Source organism: Corvus kubaryi, unplaced genomic scaffold (genome assembly GCF_017639235.1).
Source record: "Corvus kubaryi isolate FWS band 111438036 unplaced genomic scaffold, C.kubaryi_AGA036_p1.0 74, whole genome shotgun sequence".
Taxonomy (NCBI): domain Eukaryota; kingdom Metazoa; phylum Chordata; class Aves; order Passeriformes; family Corvidae; genus Corvus; species Corvus kubaryi.
This window is the reverse complement of record NW_024582061.1, coordinates 14,371,432-14,398,464: the sequence shown is the minus strand read 5'-3', so window position 1 is coordinate 14,398,464 and position 27,033 is coordinate 14,371,432. Positions and strand designations below refer to the sequence as shown.

Below are 27,033 nucleotides of genomic sequence, written 5' to 3'. Positions count from 1 at the left end.
TAGTGGAAGCAGGACTGGACCCTGAATAAGCAGGGAAGACAAAAGCACCATATGTTGGAAGGGGATGAGTATTATGTAAATAATAAGGATAGAGACATTTAGTATAATGGGCAGGCCAATTTAATTATTTATCTACAATTAAACTAAACTGTGGGGTCATATCATCCTATTAGGCCTAGCAGATTAAACTCAGGCTGTGTCTTTTTGTTATTGTTTCTGGGGGAGTTTTGGAGCTTTCTTAATTTAGGTCAAAAAATGAGAGGCTTCCTCATAAGCATTTTAATTAACCAGCTGAAGAATTCTCTTGGCCCCAGAGACTTGTGGTACCAATCCAGAGCTCAGACTGTCGTATTTCAGCTCAGATTGTGTTTGTGTCCCTTTATTCAAGTCAAAAATACAAACAGCAAATCAACACCCCCTCCACCCCCCCAGTGACTACTTGGAAAAAAATATCTTCAAAGTTTGATTTTTGACCTGTGTTCTTTGCAGCACGCCAGTACATGAAGACCAGAATGTATGAGGAAAGTGACCCAAACCTGGAGAGAAAAGCACTTTTGGCTGGACCTTAGGCCTGTGCACGCTTTATCCCAGGCATCTTTCCTGCCCCAAGGCATCAACGCAATAGGGTCATCCAACGTCTCATGGCTGAGTAAAATCCCAGTCCTTTTGCAGGGCTGCTTGGTGCACTGTCCCGCTGGGGAGAGGCTCTCAGTTGAAGGGTTGGGTTTCCATGGAGCGTGCTGCTCCTCAGGGAGACGAGGAGGTCCTTTCTGATCCTTGGCTCTTCCCACATCCACTGGGCTGTAGCAGCTCCTGGCAGCACTTGTCCAGCATGGTGACCTTGCACCACTGCCACCCATCATCCCAGGCTTGTTCGAGGAGAGGAATCGCACGCCTCCATGGAGGACATGGGGAGAAAGGCATCCCCCAAAGCCCCCCACTGCCCCGTGTCCTCCTCTATGAGGAGCTGGCGCACATACTGCTCCTTTCCAACTTGGGGGGTAGTGTCGACACGTAAGAGGGGAGGACATTGAAGAGCAAGTATGGTTTTGGGAAGGGCAGCAGCTCCACGTGGTGGGGAGCGAAGGAGAGCATGCTGGGCAGCCAGGCAGTTGTCAGCTGTCCTTGCAGTGGTGAGCAGTATCCCACGGCAGGAAAGGAAACAGAGAGCTTTCTTGGCATCAAGCTAGGAGCCTTTCAGGAATAAAAGTGTAGTCTCAGGTGAATCAATATGGACTTCTACTTACATAAAATTTACAATCAACCTTATTTGTTTCCCCGGTGCTCAGTAATTAAGAAGAAAAGTTTAGAAAAACAGACCTCCTAAAACCCAGTGGTGTGTTGTCACCCAGGACACAAAACAAAATACCCATTTTTCTAGGCATGAAAAAACTCTTGTCAGGGAAAGAGCCTGTGTGGCAGCCTAAATAATAACAGTCCTGGACTGCTAAAGTGTAGGCCAAGGGCAAAAAGTGCTGGTCAGCCTAACCAAATCTGGATGTTGTAAAGAGATATTGTCTGTAAAGGAACAGGGCTTTGTGGCCGCAAATGTCTTTTTTGCAGGAAATTTCTGATGATAAAGACATTCTGAATCAAAGTATGATTTGCAGGGAAGTGACTTAGAAGCAAAATGGGGAAGGACCACTCTACAGGAGACACAGAATACTTACAAACAGGTTTAATCCTATGAAGAAATGTGTTATTTGATCAGATTTCCTGGGATTTCTTGTCATCATATTGCCATTTCTGTCTTTTCCAGTACTCCTTCTCTGTGATAGTCCCATGGGATTACTGGTGAAGTAATTACCTGGTGAAGGATAGCTGTCTCCCCCTCAGTGGCTTTATACAAAGTGTCCAATACTCACTGTGATATTTGACTTGGGAAGAGGAATGAAATCAACTTCTGTCAGATGCTGAAGGCCACCAAAGTTGCCACATTTTTCATGTTTCCTCCACTTTGCTCGCTGATTTTGGAACCAGATCTGGACAAAGGTAAGAAAGAAAAGGTACAGAAATTAACAGAATATGAAGGAGGAACTTCTCACAGCCAACTACTTCCCCTAAACTCTGAGCATCAGAAAACATTGACCTCCAGCTCAGCAGAACCAGGGGCCAAATCTAAAGTAAGCCACTGGGTATGACAGAGCACTTTGCACACTTTGCATAGCATATGGGATCTCTGGACTACCGTGACAGCCTGCTTTCTATTGTGGCTCACAGAAGAAATAAGATCACCCTGTTCAAGGAAAGACAGGGTGAAACCTGAAGGTTTTCCAGTGCTCTCTAGGGAAAGCAGATCCTTCTGTGGTCAAAGCTGTGCAGTGGTCAGTGCACACAGCATTCTGTTTTCCCTAGAAGGTGTTACATGTCATGACAGAACTCTTTCACCCTGTCTCCAAGTGAATACACTGAGAAAAGATCCACCTAGATGTTTTGCTGGGCTGCAATGAAAGTGTGTCACCAGTGGAGATGTAGTAACAGGGTTCTGCCTATATTTAGCTGATAGCATTTGGAAATTCACATAAGGGACTTAAGTGAAAGATCCAAGGGGATCACTCAGCAGTCTGAGTATGTTGTCTGCCATCTCTTTTGCACTGGAAAACAGACAACTAATTTTCTCAGGGGAGTTCCTTTCATCTGTCAGCTGATTTGACCAATCTGCCTTCTGGCAGAGGCATAAATGTATTTATTGTGCAGCTGCAGTTGTGCATCTTGCTGCATTGCTGTGAAAAGTCAAAGCCGCCTTCAATTGTAGTTTCTAGCTTGCTAAGGGACTTGCTGTTTGAATGTAATCAAGTGGTTCACACGAACACAAAGTGTTAGTTATTGAAGCCAGGTGCTACTGGAAGTAAATACGTATGTATTTTAAGCCAAATAATGAGTAGCTCAATTATTTCTGCATCTCTCACCCAGGAAGTAATGGGAATGTCAGGAGCCCTTTGCTATGCTGCTGATAGTTAGCTACTATACTGCTGATAGTTAGAAGTATCTGAGGTTACTGAAAGGACAGTTTTGTTTATCTGGGTTTGCATGTGTTTGGAAACTGCTTAGTCTGTATGAACTTCTCCATTCCCTTTCTATCATGCAGGAGTTATATGGTGAAACAGCACCATTTAACACTCACAAAGTGATAGAGGGCAAAGGGGGCACTCAAGCCAACATTCAGTCTTTGAAGTGCTCCTAAAATCTGCACATGGGATAAAGTTCTCACTTCATGGACATACTATTTAAAATAAAGACAAAGATTTTAGCACTTCTCAGACCAAACTGCTCTATTTTGCCCAACCAGCTCTCCAGCACCCTTATATCTAAAATGATTTCTCAATGCCCACCGTGAGTTCCTTTTATTGTGTTTTAAACCTATTCCCCATGCTCTGTCTACCACAGATATCATAGCTTTATCAACCAAATGCATAGAATCATAGAACCATAGACTGGTCTTGGTTGGAATGCATCTTTTGAAGAAGATCTAGTTCCAACCCCTCTGCTGTGGGCAGGGACATCTTTCACTAGACCAGGTTGCTCAAAGCACCATTCAACCTGACTTTGAACACTTCCAATGATGGGACACCCACAAGTTCTCCGGGCAACCTGTTCCAGTGTCTTGCCAATCTCACCATAAAGAATTTCTTATACACAAAGTAAATCTACCTTCTTTCAGTTTAAAACTGTCACTAATAATCTCACCATAAAAAGATGAGTTTGACAGTGTCTACTTTCATAAACCAGTGTTAATAAGCATTAAATATGTTATCTTTTTTTTTAACTCTCCATTAACAGAGTATACACTCCTTTTACAGTTTTGCCAAAAATCAGTGTTTGTCTGACAGGCCAGTCATTACCTGGTTGTCCTGTTTACCCTTTAAATATTAACACAACATTAGATTTCTTCAAGGCCCCTGGAATGGCATGTCTCTCATGCTCCAGAACTGATTAAATATCAACACTGATGAACCAAACTGCTTCTCAAGCAGCTTTTTAAGAACCACTGGAGGTAAGTTACTGAGATGTGTAGATTCAAAAATATCTATCTGTAGCAGCTGCTGTTCAACATTATCCTTATGGACGGTGTTGCCACCTTATCTATTTCCAAGCATAAAGCCAAAATTATGACTGAACATCTTTGCTATTTATGCATTATCCTTGACAGTCCTACTGTTTCTATAAAGTAACAGATCAATATAATTGATCACTTTGAGTTCTGTTTTTTTTCTTAATTGACTTCTATTGAGTTTTTGATCCTTAATTTTTCTGATCAAAGCTTTGGTCCACATCCTCCTGCTTTGCTTATTCATTTTTTTTAATTTCTTGTTTTTAATGTTTACTCATCCAGACTTCGTAATTTTTTCTGTATAACACATGCAGTTATACAACTTTATCTATCCACTTAAGCTGTTTGACAGCAATCATACTTTCTTTTCTTGACTGGAGGACACAGGATTTTTCACAATTATAAAGGGCTTCATTTGGTGACCCCAACGGTTGTTCATTTACTTTTTCCCCAGTTACACTATATTTCTGAGGTGATTTGACTTACACAAAGTTTTCGTTTTGTCAAAACTATTATTTCAAAGTAGCAAGTACACATGGAAATTCTCTGCATGCTATTTGATTTATGTGTGACAAATGCAGTCAGTCAAAATTATAACTTGTAACTTGAACCTAAGTTACTGCTAATTTTTAGTTCTGTGGCTAATTTCCCTTTATCAGCCAGGATGAGGTCAAACACAGAATTTCCTGTGTCATGTATAACATTGTCTGAATTGGGAATTTGCCATCTGCACTTCATGAGGGACTTTTTACTTCTTTCATTTACATCTCAGATTGATGTTTCCCATAATAACTCATTTTTATTTTTCCCCATACAGATTATAAACAATTTTTTTTAAACAGAAAAATGCCCTGTTCTTTGATGCGATTCATTGTTCTGTGGAGAACACTGACTGGCATCCCAGCTTGTGTTTTATGCCACTGGAAATCCATTGTTGGTGCATTGGTATTTCTAGCGGGCATACTGTGGCGTTGCAGGTCTAATTCTCCCTGTCACCTAATGATGAAGCAACATTATCATGGCTAGTCAATAGCCCCAGGCATGTCATAGTTAATAAACTGCTCTGGGTTGAACTTTGATTGTTAGTGAGGGATATATGCAAAGAAGTACAACAATGACTATAGCATTGAGGCAAGGGCAGAAACTGCCTCATGCAGAAATCATCGCTATGGTGCCTGGTAGACAACACCAAATGAGAGAGTGGTATGTATATTTTAATGTAGCGGATTTCATATGCAGTAATCATTTGGGGTCAATTTTTAGCTCAGTCAGCAACATTACATTACAACTGGGGGAAACTGGATTAGTTTTGGTGCACTGAAATTACAGCCAGGGCATTTATAGCCTGTGATATCAAAATACAGAATTGCTAAGAAGCACTTCTATTTTGGCAACTATTTTCACTTTTTTTGAGACCCTGAGGAAGATGGATGTGGATGACAGTTTGTACTGGATGAATATTAGCCTATAAACAGTTGATAAATGATTAATAAATATTTTCGTAAATGGCTGCTCTGTCACTACAGAGTCCAACAGGTTGCTCATAACCATCTGTAACTGCTATTTGCTATGCATTTAGTATGTTTAGAGCTCCTGTTAACCCTTTGATTAATTCCATTTGGTTAGTCACAGCTGGGTGACAAATACTTCTTTCCTTATTTGCAAAAGGTATTGCTGTACTGGTCTCGTCTGTAGGGTAAGAGAGAGGTCATGTATCTCATTAGCATTGTCACCCAGGCATGAACTATTAAGAATGCACGCCAAATAATGAATGAATTGCAGTGAAGATAGCCTTTTGGAGACACACTGTACCTGAACTCTGGCTTCTGGGAGGTTTATCTTTGCTGCCAGTTGATTGCGAATGTGGATATCCGGGTAGTGAGTCACTTGGAAAATTTTCTCCAGTTCCTGGAGCTGCTCAGCTGTGAATGTTGTCCGGATTCTTCGTTTCCCTTTCCTCTCAGCTGTGAAAACAAAGATGTATTATTTTTTACAGGAAAAGGCTACATGACCACAAGAAGATTCAGAGAAGCAGCAATTTCTGTAAATTGCTCTGCAGTTGGGATGGCATCTACAACACCTTCTAGACATGTACTTATCATAGGTGACTGCGTCCTAACCTAGCAGAGAATGTGAACAAACTCCTTTATCATCAAAGGAAAGAGTCAAAAGTGTCCATTTGCACTGCTAATTCCATGGATCCACTGCACGTCAACAGCTACAACCCCCTACGTATTTTAACCACACTAGCCCTGCAATGAGTTTGTCACCAAAGTGACCCCTGACTGACTGCTGTTCTCTTCCCATACCATTCCTACAGAAGCAGGGATAGCCAGGATTTTAACTCTGCAGTTGAAAAGAGAAGGCATTTTTCTGACCGTACCATTGTGGTGTGGGAACTTTCTAAACAAGCCTAACCTAAAGAACTTAACCTTAAGAATAAGGCCTTGCAGCCCATGGGGAAGTTTTAGGTGCTGTGAATTCCTAAGGAGACTCCTAGACTGCTCCATTTCTTCACCTGTTGTGGTGTGAGCACAAAAAGTACCTCTTCAACACTCCTATAGTGTTTTGAAAATGCCCTTCTACGCCATGGTATTTTATTAGATCATGAACTCTGTATAGCACTTGGCACAAGTTAGAATAAGGTCTTGGTTGCTCTAAAATTATGCTGAAGGTCTTGCAAGGAGGAAGAAAAAGCAGCTGCAGAATGTGGAGCTCAGCCTTGTCCCAAAGCTGGAATCTTCTCTGATGCACAAATGGAGTATCTTCCAGCTGACACTGAATGACCAGCACAAGAAGCCATGCCCCAAGCATTGTGAGTCACAGGGTTTTTTCTATTGAGCTCGGAAAACCGCATCTGATAGGTGCATAAAAATTCTAATACTATTTTAGTGACTGTGATGAGCTTGCTACTCAATGACCTGAAGTAATCATCAATGAAACCATGTTGTTAGAGAAAATTGCTATTCTGAATAGCTGCTTTTGGTCTTCCATGGTCTGATGACAACTAACAATTCATACTATGTAACTAGAGGCATACTCTTTCTGATGGGAACAATAAACCAAACAAGGTTAGCTCAGCCCCTCAAAGAGACTTGGTACCTTTTCCCCCTTTTATTGTTCAGCCATTAGCATCCTTCGGAGGGCTAAAAAAGTGAAAAGGTAACTAAACACCTAGGCCAATATAAACTGGGCTCTGTGCCAACCAGAAAATAACATTTTTCATTCTGTAATCAAAACCTCATTGTGACTCTGTTGACACAGAAAATAAGGATTAAAATATTCTGTTCATCAACTTGGTAGGAAGAAGCCTGGGACACGACACCACTGCAAACATTTCATCTTTTCTAAACCTTTTGGGGACTTTGAAAGGAAAGCAGTTATGCAAGAATAACTGAGGAGTGCCATTTATCATAAACACTGTCAATACTACCATGTCTCAGAAACACCCTAATAAAGGTGATGTCCAACACAATTAAATCCGTATCATTAGACTTTCTACCAGCCTATCAAAGTACTACTCATTAAACTGCAGCATTGGCTTCAGACTCAAGAGAAAAATGTTATTTCCACTGAATCTCACTGGCACTACTGGGGCAGAGATTTGAAATGAGAAATATTTGTGTGGGTTTATGCTGAAGGTAGGAACGGGCACCTTCTCCTAAGAAGCCCTGATTACGTCTTCTTGAACCTTCTCAAAAGATGACTGTAAGGGGCGTTTATTGCTATATGCAAGAAAAGGGAAGTATCAGTGCTTACAGTAGGAATCTCAGGACACTACATACCCTGTAGATACGATAGGGTTCCCAGTTCATAATGCTGTTTCTTGTTTAGGGAATTTTCACCTCACACTTACTATGGCTTACTATATTCTGTCCTGCTGGCACCTGAGAAATGTCCAGGACTAGAGAGCATGGCTTCAGAGAGAACAGGCACATGAGTTTCTGGTATCTCATACCAGCTTCTCGGGTATGAAAATGACCCAGATAACTTGGTGATGAGCAAAAGAAACTCCCTATCAGTTCACTCTTAATCGTCCACATTTTTCCATCTGGAAAGGTGAACTGTTTTATTGACAAGACTCTTATGTTAGGGGAGGGTCTGCACAGTGCTCAGAATTGTCAATCCTACTGAAACCAGACTTTTCAAAGCTGAAACTCATCAGATTGAACAAGATACAGTAATGTGAGGTCAGTTATAGGCCAGTAGAGACTGAAGGACAAACTTTGATTTCGACTAGATATGAAATTAAATTGCTAACAAAATAGACTCCTATGGACAAATCAAGGCTTTTGCCAGCAGGAAATCTAGAAAAGTGTGTCTTTTTCTATAAGTAATCAGTAATTCTATTTTTAATTTTTTACAAAACTATCAAGAAATGCAAAAAATCTGGGAGTCTGTGTTAACATTTTGTCTTGCAAGATGAAACTTTTTCTGAGTGTAGCTTTGATAGTTCCCTTTGCCTTGGGACCTCAGCTTAGAGATGCCACAGCAAACAACAGCATTCAGAAATACAGTCTAATAAAGAATGTGGGTGGAAGATATAAGACTAGGAAGTGTTGGAAGTGTAACTTTGGCTTTTCAAATGTGGCTCTAGAGTCTCTGGGGAAATAAGACTCTGTCTGAGTTTCCTGAGCTATTTTTTATGTAAAAGCTGGGGATATTCAAGTGTGCTTTTATGCTTTGTGAAAGTCATTTGCAGGTTAGCTGACTGCTGAAGCCAAGCCTGAAAATACGAGGCAGCTAAATATGTCATCATTTTCAGATGCTTAGAGATACAGCTGTCTATACATTGCCTTACTGTTGACATTGGAAAGGCCAGATTCTCCACGCTGATAAAGCAATATAGCTCCTTTAAATTCAGTATCAGACTCATTTGTCCTCTGCAGGTCTGCTTTATTACTAGGTCAGACTCGGAGCAAGTTGAAACATATGAACTTTGTAGAAATAGAGTTTCTTCTTGAAGGTGCACAGTGGGAGGATGAGATCAATGACTACAAGTTGCAGCAAGGAAAATTCTGGTTACGTAATAAGTAAAAAATGTTTTCATCATGAGGGTAGTCTGATGTGGGTCAGGAGAGGCTGTGAAGGCTCAGACCTTGAAGATACTCTGAACTTGACTGGACAAAAGCCTAAGCCACCTGATTTAAGCTCGCCCTGCTTATATTTGGGGTTGGACGAGATAGTCTCCAGAGGCCTCTTACAACTTACTTTTTAATATGTAATCTCTGACCTCCAAATAACCACATAAAGTAAAGCCCCCCCATCATTCCTTCCCTAAAAAGTAAGGGAACTTAAGGCATTAAGCACAGCTCAAAGCATCTGATTTGCTATTGCTTATATCCACAATTTTAGCTCAGCATATTGCAGCTTATTTCCACTGCCCAGTATAACACAGTTGCAAGATATTAGAGGTATGAGCAAATCAATACTGATGACTACTACTTGTAAAGGTTTGTTACTTTTGCAGTTTGTTAAGTAAAACTGTACAGCTGCCATAACACCATACTTGAGGCAAATTTCTTCTGGACTACATTTTGTAGTAGGCAAATAGCCTATGGTACAACTTGCACTGCTGTTTCTTAGCTGCATATCTGAACCAGCTAGAATAATACTGCCTCAGGGAGATCTCTACAACTGCATCCCCCATTTGCACTTACCCCTAGGTAAGTAGCAGCTAGGACTGTATCAAGCCTAGCTGGGCCATACACTGGAGGGACAATGAGTTAAAAACACAGGAGAAGGGCTGGAAATCAGCCCTAGCACATTATTGGCCTTGAGGTAGGTAATCTAGGTAGATCAAAATTTGTGGGGTTAGTTTATCTTGCTGCAATCTTCGTTGTCATTTCTGGACAGACACCTTCTCACAGTATGAGGCAGCCAGATCCAAAGATTCTGCTGCTTCTTTGACAAGGAGAAAGCAGTTACATAAGCAAACAAGCGGTTTTAGCTATATATTCTCAGAAATACGTTTTTCTCTGTGTAACAAAGTTGACTGTATCATTTGTTGCTATGAAAGAAACTCAGGTGTGTTGAATAGAGCTTTATTATATCTGGTTCTGTTTTCTCCTTTTTTGCCTTTTCCAGAGAAGTTCCTCTCTCTTCTCTGTAATTCAGATATGTGGATCTCCCAGCCAGTTGCTTCTCGTGGCTTTTCTGAATGCTGTTTTCTTCTGGTGACATTCTGCTCATGGCAGAGAGCCTCATAGCAAAAACCTCCAGTTATTACAGACTGCTGATGGAATCAGGATAAAATGTGCTCGTCTGTATACAGATATGTGCCCATGGCTGTCCTTCTCCTAGCTGAAGAGGTGTCTCATGGCTTCCAAAAGAGCTTGCGCTGCAATATTTAGGCATGAGTATTGCAGTGTGGCTAATCTTTATTAAAGCAGTTTTTCAGCCTTTGTTAAGAAGGACTGGCATAGCCAGAGAGACTGATCCTAACTGGATAGGTACAATATGCTTCAGATAGAGCCTCCTGCTAGTGAAACACAGCATTTAGCACCCAGCTGCTGCCTGTTCAGGCATTGCCAAAGTTAATTCAGAGAAGCACAACTTGAACTTTTAAAGTCTTGACCTCCTCCCTTCAGTCCAAAACTCCTTGACATAGAGCTGCTTCCACCCTGGCACTGAGTGCGGTGCCTGATCACCTGAAAGCAAGACTGACATGCAGAGAGGTACAGACTTCAGGGGGTGTGAGCAGGAATGCTAAAAATACCAGGCTAGAAACATGTTTAAGCAGGCTGTACAGTGGTGGTCAGGGGAGTTTCTTAGTCTGCTTGTCAGAGGAGCTGGCAAGGAGTAGACGGTAGGTATGAAATCATTCATGCGGACAGTTTGTTGTGGAGGATTGTGCTCACCATCAACCTGAGCCCCTGGTGAATTTAACCTTTCCTGTCTGTCTGCAAAGTAATGACAGTGTTTACAAATGCTGCTGCCTGAAATGCTGGTGTGCATAGTTCTGGCACAACCAGTGGTCAGCAGAATATCTGAAGGCTGAAGCAAACCATCAGGTCTGTACCTAGGCCAAAGGGCCTGCACCTTCACAAACTCCTTCAGACCAATGTGGATTTGGGGTAGATGCCTGTGTAGGCTCCCCATGCAGCTGAATCTCAAACTTGATCCATTCATTTCAGTCAATGTTTAGCCATAGTCAAATCTTACCTTAAAAGCAGTGGCCAAAAGCCTAAACCAATAATAGTTCTCATCAAAGAAAACAGGTTCCCCACCACTCTCCCCACACTCCCTGGTCCAACACCCGTGTGAAAAACCAGCCATTTGCCACAGGGAGAAAGCTGAGCTTATTGCAGGTTGCACAGATAGCCTGCTTTCTTCTTCATTCCTGCTCTTTGTGGTTATTTGTACCTGCAAACATCTAGACACCAAACACCCCTGCCTCTGCTGTTTCCCCTTTAAGTGTAAAGGGCTTGCTAATACAGCAGGTAGAAGACTTGCCCTCAATTTCAAAGAACACTAATTAACAGTACCATATCCTGGGGATGTAATGAAAAGTTCTAGGACGATTTAGGAGAAGCCAATAAATACTCATTAAGACCTTTGAAATAAACTTATCATGATGTGCCATCAGTTTTACAAGTGGTCACATTACACAGATTTGACGAGCATGAACAAATTAACCTCTGGGTCCTGTGCAATATACCCTTTGGATCCAAAATTCCCAGGAAACAAGGGGCTGCTTGAGGAAAGCATTGAATGTTAGCATTTGCTTTAAATAAATAAAACCCAAAACCCATGAAGAAACAATACAAAAGGAATTTATGATAGTCCCCAGCTGCTGACAGCTTTGCTTTATTCAGTGTTTACTTGTACCAGTGAGACTTCTATGTGAATGGAGTCTGAAGGGTGAGAGTAAAGGATTCAGGTTTTGTGCCTTTCATTTAATATCCAGGGTGTCATTATAAACAGTCAGTCTTCAAAGAGGGAGGAAAAAAAAGAATCAGCCTTCAAAAATACCTCAAGTAAACCCACCAAAACAATGTCAATGATCTGGGGCATTTCCAAGTGTATGTAGAGGAACACTGCACCGTAGAGACACAGGGCTGCGGGGACTATTCACACAGATAAACAGAAGGCTGGTAAGATAGCTAATGGCAGCCAAATTATATATATAGGCATTTAATTTTTTTTCTCCCGCTTTTTCTTTTCATTTAAAATTGTTTCCTTTTGTTCTGCAGGACAATGGGATGCTTGTGCCCTTTCTCACAGTCCCATTGGCATATTCTGGGCAGCCGATATTTATCTGGGATTGTGATTACACAGGGCTTCATTGTCTCTTGGGTGTTTCAAAAATGCATTAAGATAAGTCAGCATTTTAGGGAAAAGACTGTTCTGTGAGACACAAACCATGCTGTTTCACAGGGGTACATGGATTTGACCATATTGTTCACAAATGAACAGTACAAGTGAATTTATGACTTCAGAGAAAACATAAACACTTGAGCTGAAGATGTCTGCAACTGGCATGCAGAGGGGACATGACTTATACTGGAATTCCTCCAGAACCGAGATTACCTCTGTACTTCCTGTTGTCTTTATGATAATTGTCACCAGAATTCATCAATATGCTTTGGGATCACAGATACTATCATAACAATGAAACAATTAGATTAATAGAAATGTCTCTGAACTCCCAGTCAGCAATGCGCAGAGAATTTCTGCTATGGAAGTACTTGGGTGACGTTGACTCATTAGGGCAGCCTCCTCTACAGTGAATAATGAAGACATGAGCTGCAGGAAATAACACGAACCCATGAACCACCTGTGGATCACAGCCTGAACCCCTCAGTTTCTGGTGAAATTAGGAGCCAGCTCTGTTTATTGCAGCACAATCTGAGCTGTCCTTGAATTATTGCCCAGAGAAGAAATCCCACAAGACTGGAAATCCACCAGTGTCCATAGGTGATCTTTTCCAAGAATCCAGGTTTTCTGAAAAGGTTCTGCTGAGCTTTTCATGCAGAAGGCCACAGGTGAAAGCCCACAACATTCAGAATGAAGGCACCCAAATTCAAATATGGGCTTAGCAAAACTAAATGCCAGTGTCAGCATGTCTCTAGCATATGAGGGCTCTTCCTTTTTTTGCTTACAATGCAGTCTCTAAGTTCAAAGTACAAGAGGCATTGCTTCCTGCAAGTGGTTTGTGATAAGGGCATAAATCTATTTAGCTTCAATGACACTGCATTTCTAAACCGCTTAGTGGCAGAAGCCATTTTGTAGGAAAAGAAAAATTTTAGGGAATTGTTACAGGGTTTCCTGGAAATATGCTCCAAATTCATACTCAGGGTCACAGTCAGGGTGCCCTTGCTATCTCAGACCACCTGCCCATGAAAGTGGCTGTTGTCATAGCCTACTCCTCACCTTTCTCCACCTATACAAAATAGCACCAAAGCCCAGCCCTTCTGCCTGCAAGGTGATTGTATAGCATTCCTGATTTCTTCTGTTCTGTGACAACTAAACAGATACGTATGTCTAGATGAGTCAGAAATTATGAACGTGTTTTACATCGATAGAGCTGTGCTGAGACAGAGAGATGAGGGAATGCCCTGCCAAGGGCTTATGATGTCTTTCACATCAGAAAGGTCTCCTGCTGCTGAGGCTGGTGCTGCTCCTCTGAGTGCTTGTAGGCATTGTTGGTGTGAGGGAGGTCCTGGGGTTACCTCTATGGATACACTAGGGGCATTTGGCACTGCCCAGCTGCCTTCTCAGAGGACCCGTAACTGACCTGTAGCTGCCATGCCAAAAGCATGTCTGGGGCACCCCAGAGTCAACAGATGTGTAAATGCAAGTTAATATGCTATCAGCTTGAGCTGTAAGGACTACAGACTGCTTCCAGGGATGCTGCAGTCTACCATCCCTGCAGGTGCTGCTGCTGACTTTGTCTGGGAAAGGTGATACCTGCCACAGCCAGAGGAAGGAGAAAAAGAGCTGCCAGCTCTTCCCCCCTAATGCAAAGTGGAAGGAGGAGGCTGAAACTTAAGATACAGGAAAGTATTTTAAACCCAGGCCTACAGCTCTCTGCAAGGAATGACATAGTGCATGAACGGGATCCGAAACATCATTGTTTGCACACCACAGGGAAAACGTCAATCCAATGCTTTAGGATCCTCCCTCCTTCTTCAGCCAGTTTCTATCAAAGGCTTGGCAACTGCAGGAACCAGTAGCCTAGAAAATGGCAGATCATTAAACCTCTGCTTGGCTTCAAAACCTCACTGCCACCAGGGAACAGAGGGATTTTGTTTAAAATGCCTTTAAAATACACGTTGCCATTGAAAGGGGCTGTTCATCTTGGCTCAGTTTTGTGCAGATAATTATATGCTTCCTCCCCTGCTTTACTGATGAGGCTGGTACCCACCACAGAGCTGGTCAATGAGGCTAAGTGCCAAGTCAGGACAGCTACCTCCCAGCTCTGGTGTGATCCTCCTGGCTGGGGACTTTCTCACGTGTGAATATTCTACTTTTATACTCAGAGGCAACTCCAAGTGCCAGATACATACAGCCCTGGCTCTTCTGTGAAGAGGCAACATGATTTAGTCCTGCTGTCATGAGCTGTGTGCAGCTTACAGGGCAAAGGAAGGCTAAAATTTCCAGTTATCTTACAAGGCTTCTCCCCGCATCAAGACTGATGGCTGTCTTGTGCAGGAGGAGGAGGTGACAGCAGCTTGTCACAAGATTCATGTATACCATAGCAACAGTGGCAGAAACAAGGATTTTCTTTCAAATGTATTTCACAGAAAGAGTTGCTTCTCCTGCCAGCTTGCAGAGTATGGAGCAAGGATGATGTGTGGCTCTCAGGAAAGCCAGCTGAGAAACCCTGCATCTGCCACTTTCAATGGACTTAAATGAAAAGCCTTCTTTTTCCTGGAGTAAATAATAACAAACTGTGAAAAAACCACCTTTCTGCTGCTGGTGAAAACCTGTTTTCTGGAGTGTAGTATGAATGTCTGCATTTACTTTTCCTCAAACTCAAAGAACTTTGAGGAATTTTTGTCACATGCTGCTAATTAATTGCCACCCGTCTGTTAGGAACTTGTCTTGTTCAGGTACCATGTATCCTGCTTAGCCTAAAGTCTCTGTAAAACATATTGGAAAAGGATATGTGTGTTGTCCTGTGCTTTGGCTAAGAGATAGACTGCTGTTTACCAGTGCTCATAGCTGATTAAATTAGCAGATCCACCAACATGGTCAGGATTGAAAATTGTGCTTGACACATCCTGCCAGATCTACTGCATGTCAACAGTTTGCCTGTGTGCATGCTGATGACCTCTTCATCACCTGTACAGTGGGTCCAAGGTGTACAGAACACACTGAGCTGACTCGGCTTATTCACCAGCCTCTCTCCCCATGTTGTGCAATGCACATTTTCCAGGAAATGAGCATTGCACAACGTTGGCAGTGAGGCTCAGAAGATGGTAACTCCTCACAGCCCAAGCAGGAGGGCAATAAACACTCAAAAGCAGTCCCTAGCGCTAACATTGGTAGAGTTGGTAGGACTGAGCTGGAACTTTAGCTCAAATAGTGGCTCTTCAGTCTTTTGATGGCAAGAATGAAGAACCATCTCTGTGACTCATCCAGGAGCTATGACCATCTACTGTGACTGAGCCAGTGGAAACATTCATGATGTCTGCTGCTTGGTATTGCCATGTGCATAACTGTAAGACAGCAGTTGTGTTTTGGGGCATTGAAGGGGAAAGTCTGGATATAGAGGCACTCACCATGAAGTGGATGGTCCACTGGTAAACCACATAGCTGATCTTCGTCTTCCTCATGTTTTCTTTTGCCTTCCAGATGTTCACGTGCCGTGTCCTCACCCAGGAGGGACACTGGGCTGGCAGTAGGTCTTCTGCAGTGAGCTGCCTGCACTCTCCTTGCTCTGGCCGTGGGTGTGGCACATGTAGTGGGAAGAAGCATTTTGGCTGAACGTAAGTCATAGTCAGACTGACTCCTGCTGCTGGAATCTGTGAAGGACACAGCGCAAGACAGCTTTGAATAAAGCAACCACCATTCAGCACACCTTCCAGTTGGCGTGAAAAAAGTGGTCTGGATACTCTACCATTCAAACCTGATCATATTTAAAATGGCCCTAATCCTTCTGTGCTGTACTTCAATGCCAAGATTACTCCATGTTGCAGACACAGGATCTCGGTGAATTTGACCCCCAAATCTAGCCTGTTCTCTACTTCCTTCCACCTTAAAACTTTCAATGGTCCTTAGGAGAGATTTTTGAAAAAGGACTGTAGAAATAAGGAGGCATAACCAAAAGATCAAGAAATCTCAGCTTCCCTGTCAGTATCCAAATTAGTGGCTGCCTTTTCTGAAGAACTCGGAAGCAGAATAGATATTGAGCTGCCCTGAAAATCTGTCAGCAAGATCGCCATGGAATTTGCTGGATGCCAAATGCTTTTAAAAGTCTGGTCCTTCCTTAAATCTCCCTGTAGGTATACATTTACCCTAAAGGAAAATGGGCCAATGAATAGGCTAAAGGTCAGCATCTTCCCCATCTGTCCATCTGTCCTTTCTTCTCCCTCTGGGCTGCCTGCTGCTCTGATTTAGGCATTGGACAATTCTAAAGGCAGCCTTTGCCCAGGCTGTCAACATTTCCCATCTGCCTTTGTGACAGGTGATGCTGGTGATATCTAGGCAGGTACTGACTGCCAACTCATCTTGGTGAAATCACCTGCATGCTCTTGTTGACAGGACTAACAGGAGAAGCGTGTGTTGGCCTGTTTTCACAAAGTGCAGCTTAGATTTGAGAATGGACATTATAAACAATCTCTAAGGTAACCTCAGCAGCAACCAGTGATGACATGTGCTAGGACACCCAACCCCAAGTGCTGAGGAAATTGGCCCCAGAAGCCACAATCTTTCTTCAGCCATGGTGTTGCCTTATTACTAACACCATTACCTCATTGTACAGCAGGGGCACCACAAAGATCTTCCAGATGAGTTCTCTGCCCTCAGGAATGCGGTATGAGTTCTTACTCCTTGTTATAAATGTAAGCAGACCTTGCAAAGCCAAGCACTGAAATGTAACATGCTGGGAAGCCTCAAGGTTTAAGTCAGTGGGCTGTCTTTGGCTGTTAGCATCCCAAGATAGTTACAAAAAATCCCCCACTCTTCACCTCCCTTTTCTGTATTAAAGTCTTGCCATAAACCCTCATGCTGAATGTTTGATGTGCTGCTTTTGGTAGGTGCAATCAAGGCTCAGCTGACTCTTCGGAGACAAGACATCTGTGTCTGTGCTGCTTTAATGGCAAACCTAGAATTTGCTCTAGTTCTCCTCCCTGCCTGGATTTCTTTGCTTGGAAAGCCAGAGAAAGAGGCAACACATAAACATAATGAGCCCATTGAGGAATTTAGGTTTCATGGTTTGCATGACCCAGGAGCAAATATGACAGTACAGGTTTGTCTGCTATTACTGCCCAAGACCATTAAAATCCTAATGTAATAATGGACTGCACTCCTGAGCAGTCTCTCACATCTAGGCTCTGAGGTTTGCTGCACCTGTGGTTGCTTCCCCTCTCCCCTCTCTTATCTAAATGGCAGCAGGTGTGAACCACTACAGGCTGTACTGGAAGAAACTCCACTTTTAAATATACATTTTACACACACACACACACACACATATATATATATATACATATAATATATGTGCATTGTCACATCTGGCATTGGCAAAACATCTAACTTTTTAGACTTGTTAGAGATTTATTTTCTCAAACAAGCAAGTTCTATTTGAAAGCAGCTTTGGAGCAATGATAATTGTAACATCTGAAGACAAAATACCCAATTCTGATTCTGCCCTAAGAGCCCACACAATAGGGATTTTAAAGAGGGTTGACACATCAAGAAAACGAAGTTATAAGAGCTCCAAAAATTAGCCAAAGTCTCATTTCAATAAAGGATAATTGTTCAAATGTTACCTATTTAAATTATCACCTTTCCTTGAGTAACCTTCTAAACACAATTACATGTGTCCAGTCATGTGGACCTTAAAAACCTGGCCCACCTCTGCATTTGAGGCACATTGTGCAAAACGGGACTCATTTTATTCCTTTAGTATCAACTAACTTTGAGTTTTCTGGTGAGAAAACAGGTGAAGTTTTGAATAATATTTGTGGGATAAAGGAGAAGGACAGACCTGGGAATGGTCACTAGCATGAGGCGGGGTTCAATAACAGATGATCAGAGGATATCAGTACTGGCATAGGTTCTTAGCCCAGGATTTCTATCTCAGCTCCCATCCTTAAATTAAGGACTAGTTGCACTCCTTTGCTAGATGTGATGCTGTGAAAATTAATATATTACAGAAGTGATGATGCTTATATCCTACAGTAATTAAAAATGTAAGGGTACCTAAGCAAGGTGCTCTTATGGGGAATGATTAAAGCTTTCTAAGAATGACATTAGCATTTTCTATATTATAGAAGACTGTTCAGATGTCTTTATCCTTTATATACAACTTTCCTCCCCAAAATTTTTCCCTGAGATGCTCACATACCTCACTGATGAGCACAATTTATGTATGAGCACAGATTACAGACTTAAGTAGAAAGAACAGGGAGGAAATGGATCCTAGGCAGATGGGAAACTGCCAGTGTCTCAGTGAACTGGTGAAAAGGAGTGGGAGGATTAGTTGTTTGAGATCAAAGAAATATAAACCTTAAAGAGAGGCTGAATTAATCAAGACATTTTTCTGGAGGATAAGATTGAATACTTGATGATACTGAGTTTACAGCACATAGCTGAGAGTTATGAGCCCCAGTCCTGTTTGCATTGCAACCTTCTCTGGTGTTTGTTGTTCTGACCAAGTAAAGCGACTGTCTGAAGTGGTTGCTCTTTAGGCCAGCTCGAATTTTTTTGATATACATTCATGTGACTCCAGCAGGGAGCTCTGAAAAATACCCATGAACTGGCATGGGGCAAAACTTCCTCCAGGGAACGTAGTTTTCTGTTCTTTTTTTTTTTTTTTTCCCCAGGGAAGGCAACAACATTTCAGCCTAGCAGAACATGAGATAATTGTTACTGTCATGCACAGAAATTACTTTGACTTGTGGCTCAAAATGGTCTTTTTGTCTTGACTTTCAGTTGCATAGGAAAGGATGGACAATTTCAGGCAAGATAGCAGTGTTTCACTTTGAAAGCAAGAGGTTATTTCAGATGACCTGAGTTCCATTTAAGCCTTGTTGTGTAATCACTGGAGAGATACAGACCTGTGGAGGCAAAAGGTTTGTGATTTTAGGGTCTTGCTACGGCTGTGAACAGGGAAGAGTCTATCACTGAGAAATGAAAGCATCTTCGTATTGTGTTGTTTTTCTCTTTCTTCTACATATTTTTCTTTCTTTCCTTTTTTTTTTTTGCCTTCCAGGTGTATTGTTTTTCCTTGTAATAGGTGGGGTGAATTGGTTTTACTGGCCAGATGGTATCTGTTCAGTTAGATTCCTTCAGTTTGTTTCCTCTTTAGTGATAAAGCTGGGTGGAGTGTTGCTAAAGGTGAACAATCACCATATTGACATTTGTGTGTGAAGTGGTGGTTGTATTCCTATTAATTTGCATATCCTTAACATGATGAACATAACACAGGCAGAATGACAAAATTACCATATCTGTTACTGCCCTCACTATTAATTTCCCAGGTGTAACACTCTCATCCCAAGCTCTCCCTGACTTGATAAAGGATCTCCTGTTGGTGAAACCTCACTGGCAGAAACCAGGGGAGTAATGAACAATCATTTCAGATGTAATTTCAAGCACACTGAAATCAGGCTCCCAAGAATTTAAGATTTTTTTTTTTTTTCTGAAATAGACCTGATATTCTTCTGTGTTTTAAATGAAAGAGCTGGCACAAGGGAGGAGATCAGCACTCACTGGGTGTTTGTGTTCCTTGCAAAGGCCATGGCTACCCTTTCTAGGCATTGTGACAAAAAGATGAGAGGAAAAGCACGGACTGCAAACTAAAATGTCTCCTTGTTCATTATTTGTTTTTTAATTTGGTAAGAGCCTTTCAAAGATTGCAGCAGGCTTCAACAACTGCAGCTCCCGGCCCTCTAGCAGTTGTGTTTGTGCAGTGAACTCCCCCACGGCTAACAATGCAACTGGGAAGCCAAATGTTTCAGAGAAGACTGCACACTCCTTATTCCAAGTCCCACTGGAATTACGCTCACAAAAACACGTGAACTTCGGAGTCAGGCCCAGAGGTCTTCCCATACATGATCAAGTCCTGCCCCAGCTTTCTGTGAGAGGCTTACACTGTACATCACAACATCCTTTTTGTCAGAGACTCAGACTAATTTGTTAGAAGCAACTTCTAGAAGTCATCTGGTCCAGCACCCATGGGTTTTCTTGGGAATCTTGATTTGCACCTCTCATTCAGAATCCTAGGTTGGAAAAGACCTTTAAAATCAACCAGTCCAAACTTTAGACCACCAAGTCCAACCACTTCTGACATTCTGCATCTTCTGCTCCCCTGGTCCTACCCATCTCCTCAGCTCGGAATGACTAGATTTAAACTCCAGGACAAGTGTGATCTTGGTACTGAGACTGTCTACATCAGATGATAATTTTTGGCCTCAGTATTTAACTTACAGTAGCCATGAGTATGTATGTGGTGCCACATGGATCTTCCTGACTCTCATATGAATCATGGCTTTGCTCAGATACATACCCTATGGGATTGTGGGGAATGTTACTAAAATCCATAGTAAGACATAACTAAGCCCTGACCTGTAGTACGTCCTTCTTTGCTGCTGCTGAACTGTTACGAGAAAGCAACTGGATTTGTACACTTTTCTGGAATTTCCAGCCAGTTCCTTAGCTCATTTCAGTTCCCTGACCTTGGCCAGCACTGAGCCATAAGAGATGTGGCTGATTATTTACACAACTTTTTTAATGCCAGTGTTATACGGCATGAAGCTGAACAACTTAGATGAAATACAGCAATTATCCCAAGATGTACAGCACAGGGTACTGCACTTGTGAAATAAATATAACTTATCTGAATAAATTACAGTTCTGCTTGGAAAGCAAAGAGTAATAAACTTAGGTATCACATTCTTAGGTAAGAAACAAGGAGTGAAAAAGTTTTGTTTTCATTCTTTTTTTTTAAACATCCTTGATCAATTACAAAAACAAAGTACAACATTCTGGAAGATTTCTACAGCTTTCCTGTTTTCCTACTTCCAGTAACAGTTAAGTGAATCTTCACATGTATATACTCTTTTCATTAGTTAATATTTTAAATTGCCTTAAGTTTATGAATCCAGCCTTGCTTTCTAGCAGGGGAGAGAAGAGTCACTATATTCTCTTGCTACAGCTGCAGTCTCTTTCTGGCTAGGTGGTGAAGCAAAGCCAAAGGCAAGGCCTGGTGGTTCTGCCTGCATTGCTTTCAAGATGAAAAACTGGCTGTATGCTCAGGTGGAGCAACTTGGGGTGAGGCTGCACTGGCAGTGCAGCAGTGCAGTCCCAGGAACCCACCATGTCCTGCCATGTAGATTTGTCAGACCCTTGTGCTTGCAGTGGCCAAGACAGATTTAGCCAAGATACACAGAGAAACTGGGCTTCAACATACTGATTGTGAAAAAGACTCAATATAAAAAGGTCCTGTCTCTGCTCCCAGAGAAGACTCTCATGTTGTTAAAATGCAGTTCTAAGGCCCATGTTATGAACAAGCACCAACTGAATTTTCAGTGGTGTTATTTGTCTCACTTTGGATCCAGTGGCACAAAGTGACTGCCATGGACCTTCAGGAAAGGACTTTCAGCTCACAGAACAACACTGCCAGAGCTCACAGCAGCATTTCTCCCCCTTCACATCCTGGCACCTGTGCTCCTTCGGCACATGTGCCCCACTGCACCTGCACCAGAACCAGCCATGTCCTTGTCCACCCCTACAAACTACCAAGCTCTTGCTGCTTTCAGGACTGGTTGTCCAGTTCCAGTTTGCAAAAGCAGCTTAAGGAAACCTCCAAATGCTGTAGTCCTCCAATAGTACAAGGGGTGAAACAGGCAAGCAATGCTTGCCAAAGCCTTCACCAACCTCGTTTTATCTTTGAAACAGCTTTTTCTTTGAGCAGGAAGCTGTACCTCCAGATGACCTCGAGAGGTCCCCCCAAACCTCATTTATCCTATGGTTGTGGGAAAAATCAGCAGAATGCTCTACCCCCCATACACAGGTTTCCACAGAAAGCTGCAGTTACTGGCACAAAGGCAGCAGTGGTATATTCAGTCCCAAAGCTGTGAGATGAGTGGTCAGGAGACAAGTTATCCTGTGTCACACATGAACAAAAAGAAGTCCAAATCCTGTGCAAAGCATGACTGAGAGGCAGGTTAGGGGCCTTGAGTCCAACCCCAGTGACTAATGTTACACTAGTGAGCAGTTTCCCTCACCACTTATGTCTTGTTTGCTTTCCAGTCCAGGTCGGTATCCAGTTCGGACATAAAAAGAGATGAAACTACACAGATAGGCAATGGTTTCTTGGACTGCCAGGTTTTTGGAAAAAGACTCTCTCCCTTACTGATAGGTGGTTCATCCAGTGTCCTGGGAAACGGGGTCCTGATCCATGAAAGGATCTCTCTGTATTACAAAAAATAAAGAGTAGCATTAAGCTTTGTTGAAAGCAGATGAGTGAGAGATGAGTGAAAATTTTGTGTCAAAATTACAGGTCATTTTTTGTTTAAGTGAATCTGCTTGTATACATAAAACATCTCTTTTTCATGGAAGATGCAGATTGCAAAAGAAAAAGAAATACAATATCCAGAAAACACTGGACATTGTTCTTTGTGTCACGAAAGAAGGAGACAATTTCTGTGAGGGTAAAAGTCCACTCAAGGCCAGAGTAACTAAACTGTGAAAACTGAAGTCAAAAAGTCTAATGCACTTGCTGGTTTGCTAAGATCAAAGCCATGCAAGTTTTCTACTAGCTGTTTTTATTTAGTTCATGAAAGAACCTAGTGTCCATGATGATAAGAAGAAATTATTAAACATATATGCCTTCTCTTTTCTTATACCAGCAATTGAGTTCTAACACTCCTACAGGTACCATTACCCTGACAGACCATTTCTGCTGCTTGAGGGTGAGTGGTCAAATTTAGCAGAAAAGGGTGCTGATATGAGGTTTGGCTGTAATTCCAGACAACAGTCAACTCTTGATATAAGTGAAACTCCAAAGATTTTGTTAGAGTTGCAGCAGTCTTAGGCTCACTTCCTGCATCTCAATACCTGTCCTTCTTATGACAGGCATTTATTTCTCATTTTCCCCCCTGCCAGGTAACAAGAATATTGTTTTTTAAAGGGAAAGGTGCTGTATTTTTTACAATAAGCACTCCTCACTGAAGAGAGCTACCTGAAATAACTTTTCAGGTTCCACACTCACGTCTCCAATGACATTGAGGCTTTGCAATGTACAAAACCCCAGAAGTCCCGTCTACTGCGAGGTTGAAAGCAAATTATTTTTTAAATATTATTTCTGTATACATAATGAATGATTTGTACATGATAAGGGAAATCCCAGATTCCTACAAAAGTTAAAGAATAAAAATTCTACATAATTAAACCTGACAGCTTTAGGGATCAAAAAGAAAAGAGCATTTTCATTAAGTGTTATAACTGGTACTTACCAAAGGCCACTGGTGACCCTGCTTTTAGGGACGGAGGTCTCTCAGCGTAGCTACTTCTGTTCCCGGCTTCACTGTTCGGGGCAGTGCTGGCAGAGGGTTTCTTTAAGATTTCCTCAATGGAAAAGGATAGGCTGGGCTTCCTCGGTCCAGCACATACCCGGGGGTCCATCATATTCCTGCCAAAGTGGCCGTGGGTCACAGAGTCCTGTCGTGCTGCCCTGGGTCTCGGTGCACCCCGAGGCACATGCAGCTGGGACGGTGCGTGTGTCTCCCCACCCATGCCCGGGTGACCCGCGGGAGCGCTGGGAGGAGAAACAAAGGCGACCCGCAACTCAGCACACACGCCTGCTCTTGGCTGCTGATCACCTTGGGACCAAGACCTGCGCTCCCTGGGTCTGGGGAAAACAGTGTTAGAAGTGGGGGTTGAAAGTCTTACCAACCCCACCCACTGCTGAGCATTCCCCCCGCCTCTTGGATTTACGGAGCTCTGAACAATTGTATGGCCATTCCAGGAGGAGGTGCACTACTTGTAGACCCAGGAGAAAAATGCCCTGGGAAAGGTTGCCTCTTGTCGGTAAATCCTGTTTGTGGGGCAGTTATCTTCCTTTTCTGCTTTCAGGTTGAAGCCTGTGAAAAGCCCACTGGATTTGTACCATTATGGAGTTAATAAAATAATTGACAGGACAAATACTTGTCTCTCAGGCCATTTACTAGCAAGAGGACAACCTGTAAACTTCTCTTGCATACCAGGAGGTGTCACATATGAAAAGCCTCCTCACCAGCAGTTCCCAGTATCTGAGATTCTTCAGCCATCCCTCCCAGCTGTCAGCTTTGGTACAGATTCTCTTTTCTTCTATTGTGAAAACCCTTTGAACTTTCCAAGCAGGTGCTTTTCAACATCATCCCATCTTATCAGTCACAAGAGAAAAAGAGATGGCCCTTGCAGCACATGTAGGAATAGGAATTAGTGCCCTCTACCCCCCACCTATACTTCTAAAGAGAAGACATTATTTTCTTTCCATCCTGAGCTATGAGGCAAGCTAGCTTGATAATCATCCCACCAGTTGCTTACACCTCCCAATTAGGCATCCATCACAGCAGGAGATTTTCTGGTTAATAAGGGTGAATACCTGTGATTCCTCTCCTGTGCCACTTCTATCTTCTTGTTAATTTTTATTTTGGGAAGAATGTGGTTAGATACACTCCTGTTCCCTCCCTCTCCCTCCCCTCAGGGGCATTTCTTGCCTTCTTCTGGGATTGCCCCTCACCTTTTAAATTGCTATGTTTTTTTCTCCCTCTCCTGTTGGTTCTTCTCTGTGCCTTCCTTATCAGGCTCTTATAATTGTATTGGCAGTCCCTGCCTTATTTGTCCAGTGAACTGACAATTCTTGAGCTGATATCCCATCATATGACCTTTTCATGGAGTGGAGACCAAAATTACTGTGTAACCAGGGGGCAATAAACCACACCTGATAAGATGAAAGGCTTTTGGCTTTTTCCAGATTCTAGATACTGGAAAAACAGTGGGGGTGATGGGGGAAAGAACAATGGAAGAGGTTCAAAATGATGCAGCCAGTCGTGATGAAGAATATTTAATTATCTGATTTTATTAATCAAACTTCTCCCCAGGTGGCAGGATAGACCAGTGAGCGTCTTTCACACTGATGACACACGTGGGGTAGAGTGGGAAGTGTTCTCCTTTGTTCCCCTTGCATCCCTGTGCTGTTTCTATAAAGGAGGATCTTGTGCCTTCCTGGTTGTGTGATGAGGTGGCAGCTGTTGTGCAAAAGGCCTTGTGGCCCTCTCCATGAAGCAGGGAACATCTTCCTGTTCCAGTCCCTGTGCTGGGGGAATGCCTCTCTAGTCAAGCTTTGTCCTCTCCAGCTTTGCTGTCAGAGTCTATAATGCCAGCTGGGCACACAAATGGGGATGTGTCCCCCTTCTTTGCTTAGGCAGAATGAGAGAGTGGGTAATTTATGGGCTGAGAACAGGTGAACATGCTGTCTGTATGCAGAGAGAAGGGAAAGAAAGGTGCTCTGAATCTACACCCTGGATTAAAACTGCCTATTTAATAACAGGGTTTCCCTTTTATCCTTGTGATTTCCTGATTCAGGATCCATGAAAAAGCACAAGGAGAAACCTAGTACGTTCTTTTACAGACACCCTACTTTCCCTACTCCTTTTGCCTGAGGCACTAAGAAGGGAGCCACTCTTCTCGCTTTCTGCCTTCCTATAGAGCAATGGCTTCAAATCTTACTGCCCAGATGCCTCAAGTTGAGAGTCCTTGACCCAGCCTCCACTGTATTAATTTAGTATATATTACAGAGTCTGAACTCTCTGAGGTTTACTGTGCTACCTTTTACCTGAAAGTTTCAGACGCAGGAAAAACAAATCTAGGGATGTCTGTTTTTTAAGCCTCCCCTGCTGTCCATTTTTCCAAAGGATCTATATAGGTGCAGGAGTGATGCCTATGGATTTGTCTACTTCAGTTGTTAAATGAAGCAAGGCCACATTTTCCTTTGCAATGGAAATCTCTGGCTTTGGTTTGTTATCAAAACCTAGGTATTCAAGGGGCTAATTTCTTGCTGCAGGGGCAGGAGGAGGAGGAAGAAGAGGAGGATTTCACAGGAAAGTCTGATAGGTCCCAGAACTCCTCATGAGAGGACTCATATCTTTTGGGTAAAATAGCTGAGTAAATTAGCCTAGAGACTCACAGAACAAAAAATACTCCTCCTATCCTTCTTCCTTTCCCCAGCTTCTTTTTTGCTGAGTTAAACACACACTGTTTTGAAAGAAAGAAATGTAGCCTTCTGGCAGAAATACATGTGCATTCATGTTTAAAAATTTCTGAAGTAAAGAGAGTTGAGACAGGCAGACTCCAAGTTTCCATCTTAGTGAAATACTTCTATTCTGTGGTCACATTTGCAACATGTACCGAGCAAATTCAGCATTACCCCATACTCAGAGTGTCTGCACTGCCTGTCTCCACTGCCACCAGCTCGCTCTGGGCAGGCACCTGCTGAGACGATTCTGTAGTCCCATGTCACAAAATCAAATTGTGCATGTTTGTATAACTAGTCTGTCTCAGTCTGCAACTTTAAACCTCCCTGCTGCTTGCAGTGACAAATTGATTTTCTGTGTGTGCTTAAATTAGATGCTTACATGCAAATTTACAACTTGAAAGTGTCCTTGTGAAGGCTTTATTTTTGTTCTGCCTTATTGTATTGTGGTTTTTTATTAAAACAGAAGGCAATGCCAACTGAGAAATATATTTTTGTTCTTCCATATAGGAAAACAAAACAAGCACTAAAGTAGGAAATAGGATAAACAAGTGACAACTCTTGAAAGGAGATT

The 27,033-nt window shown here is 42.4% G+C and overlaps 1 protein-coding gene across 1 annotated transcript; it reads right to left on the bottom strand.

The window, feature by feature from the left end:
* Positions 1-363: 363 nt before the first annotated feature.
* On the bottom strand, positions 364-24,360 carry ISX (intestine specific homeobox). The gene is made up of 5 exons (XM_042051100.1): positions 23,680-24,360; positions 15,781-16,023; positions 5,864-6,015; positions 1,866-1,982; positions 364-1,194 (listed from the first exon to the last, which is right to left on the bottom strand). The coding sequence occupies exons 1-5, from the start codon at positions 23,957-23,959 to the stop codon at positions 958-960; spliced, it is 1,029 nt and encodes a 342-aa protein (XP_041907034.1). The 5' UTR covers positions 23,960-24,360; the 3' UTR covers positions 364-957.
* Positions 24,361-27,033: the final 2,673 nt, after the last annotated feature.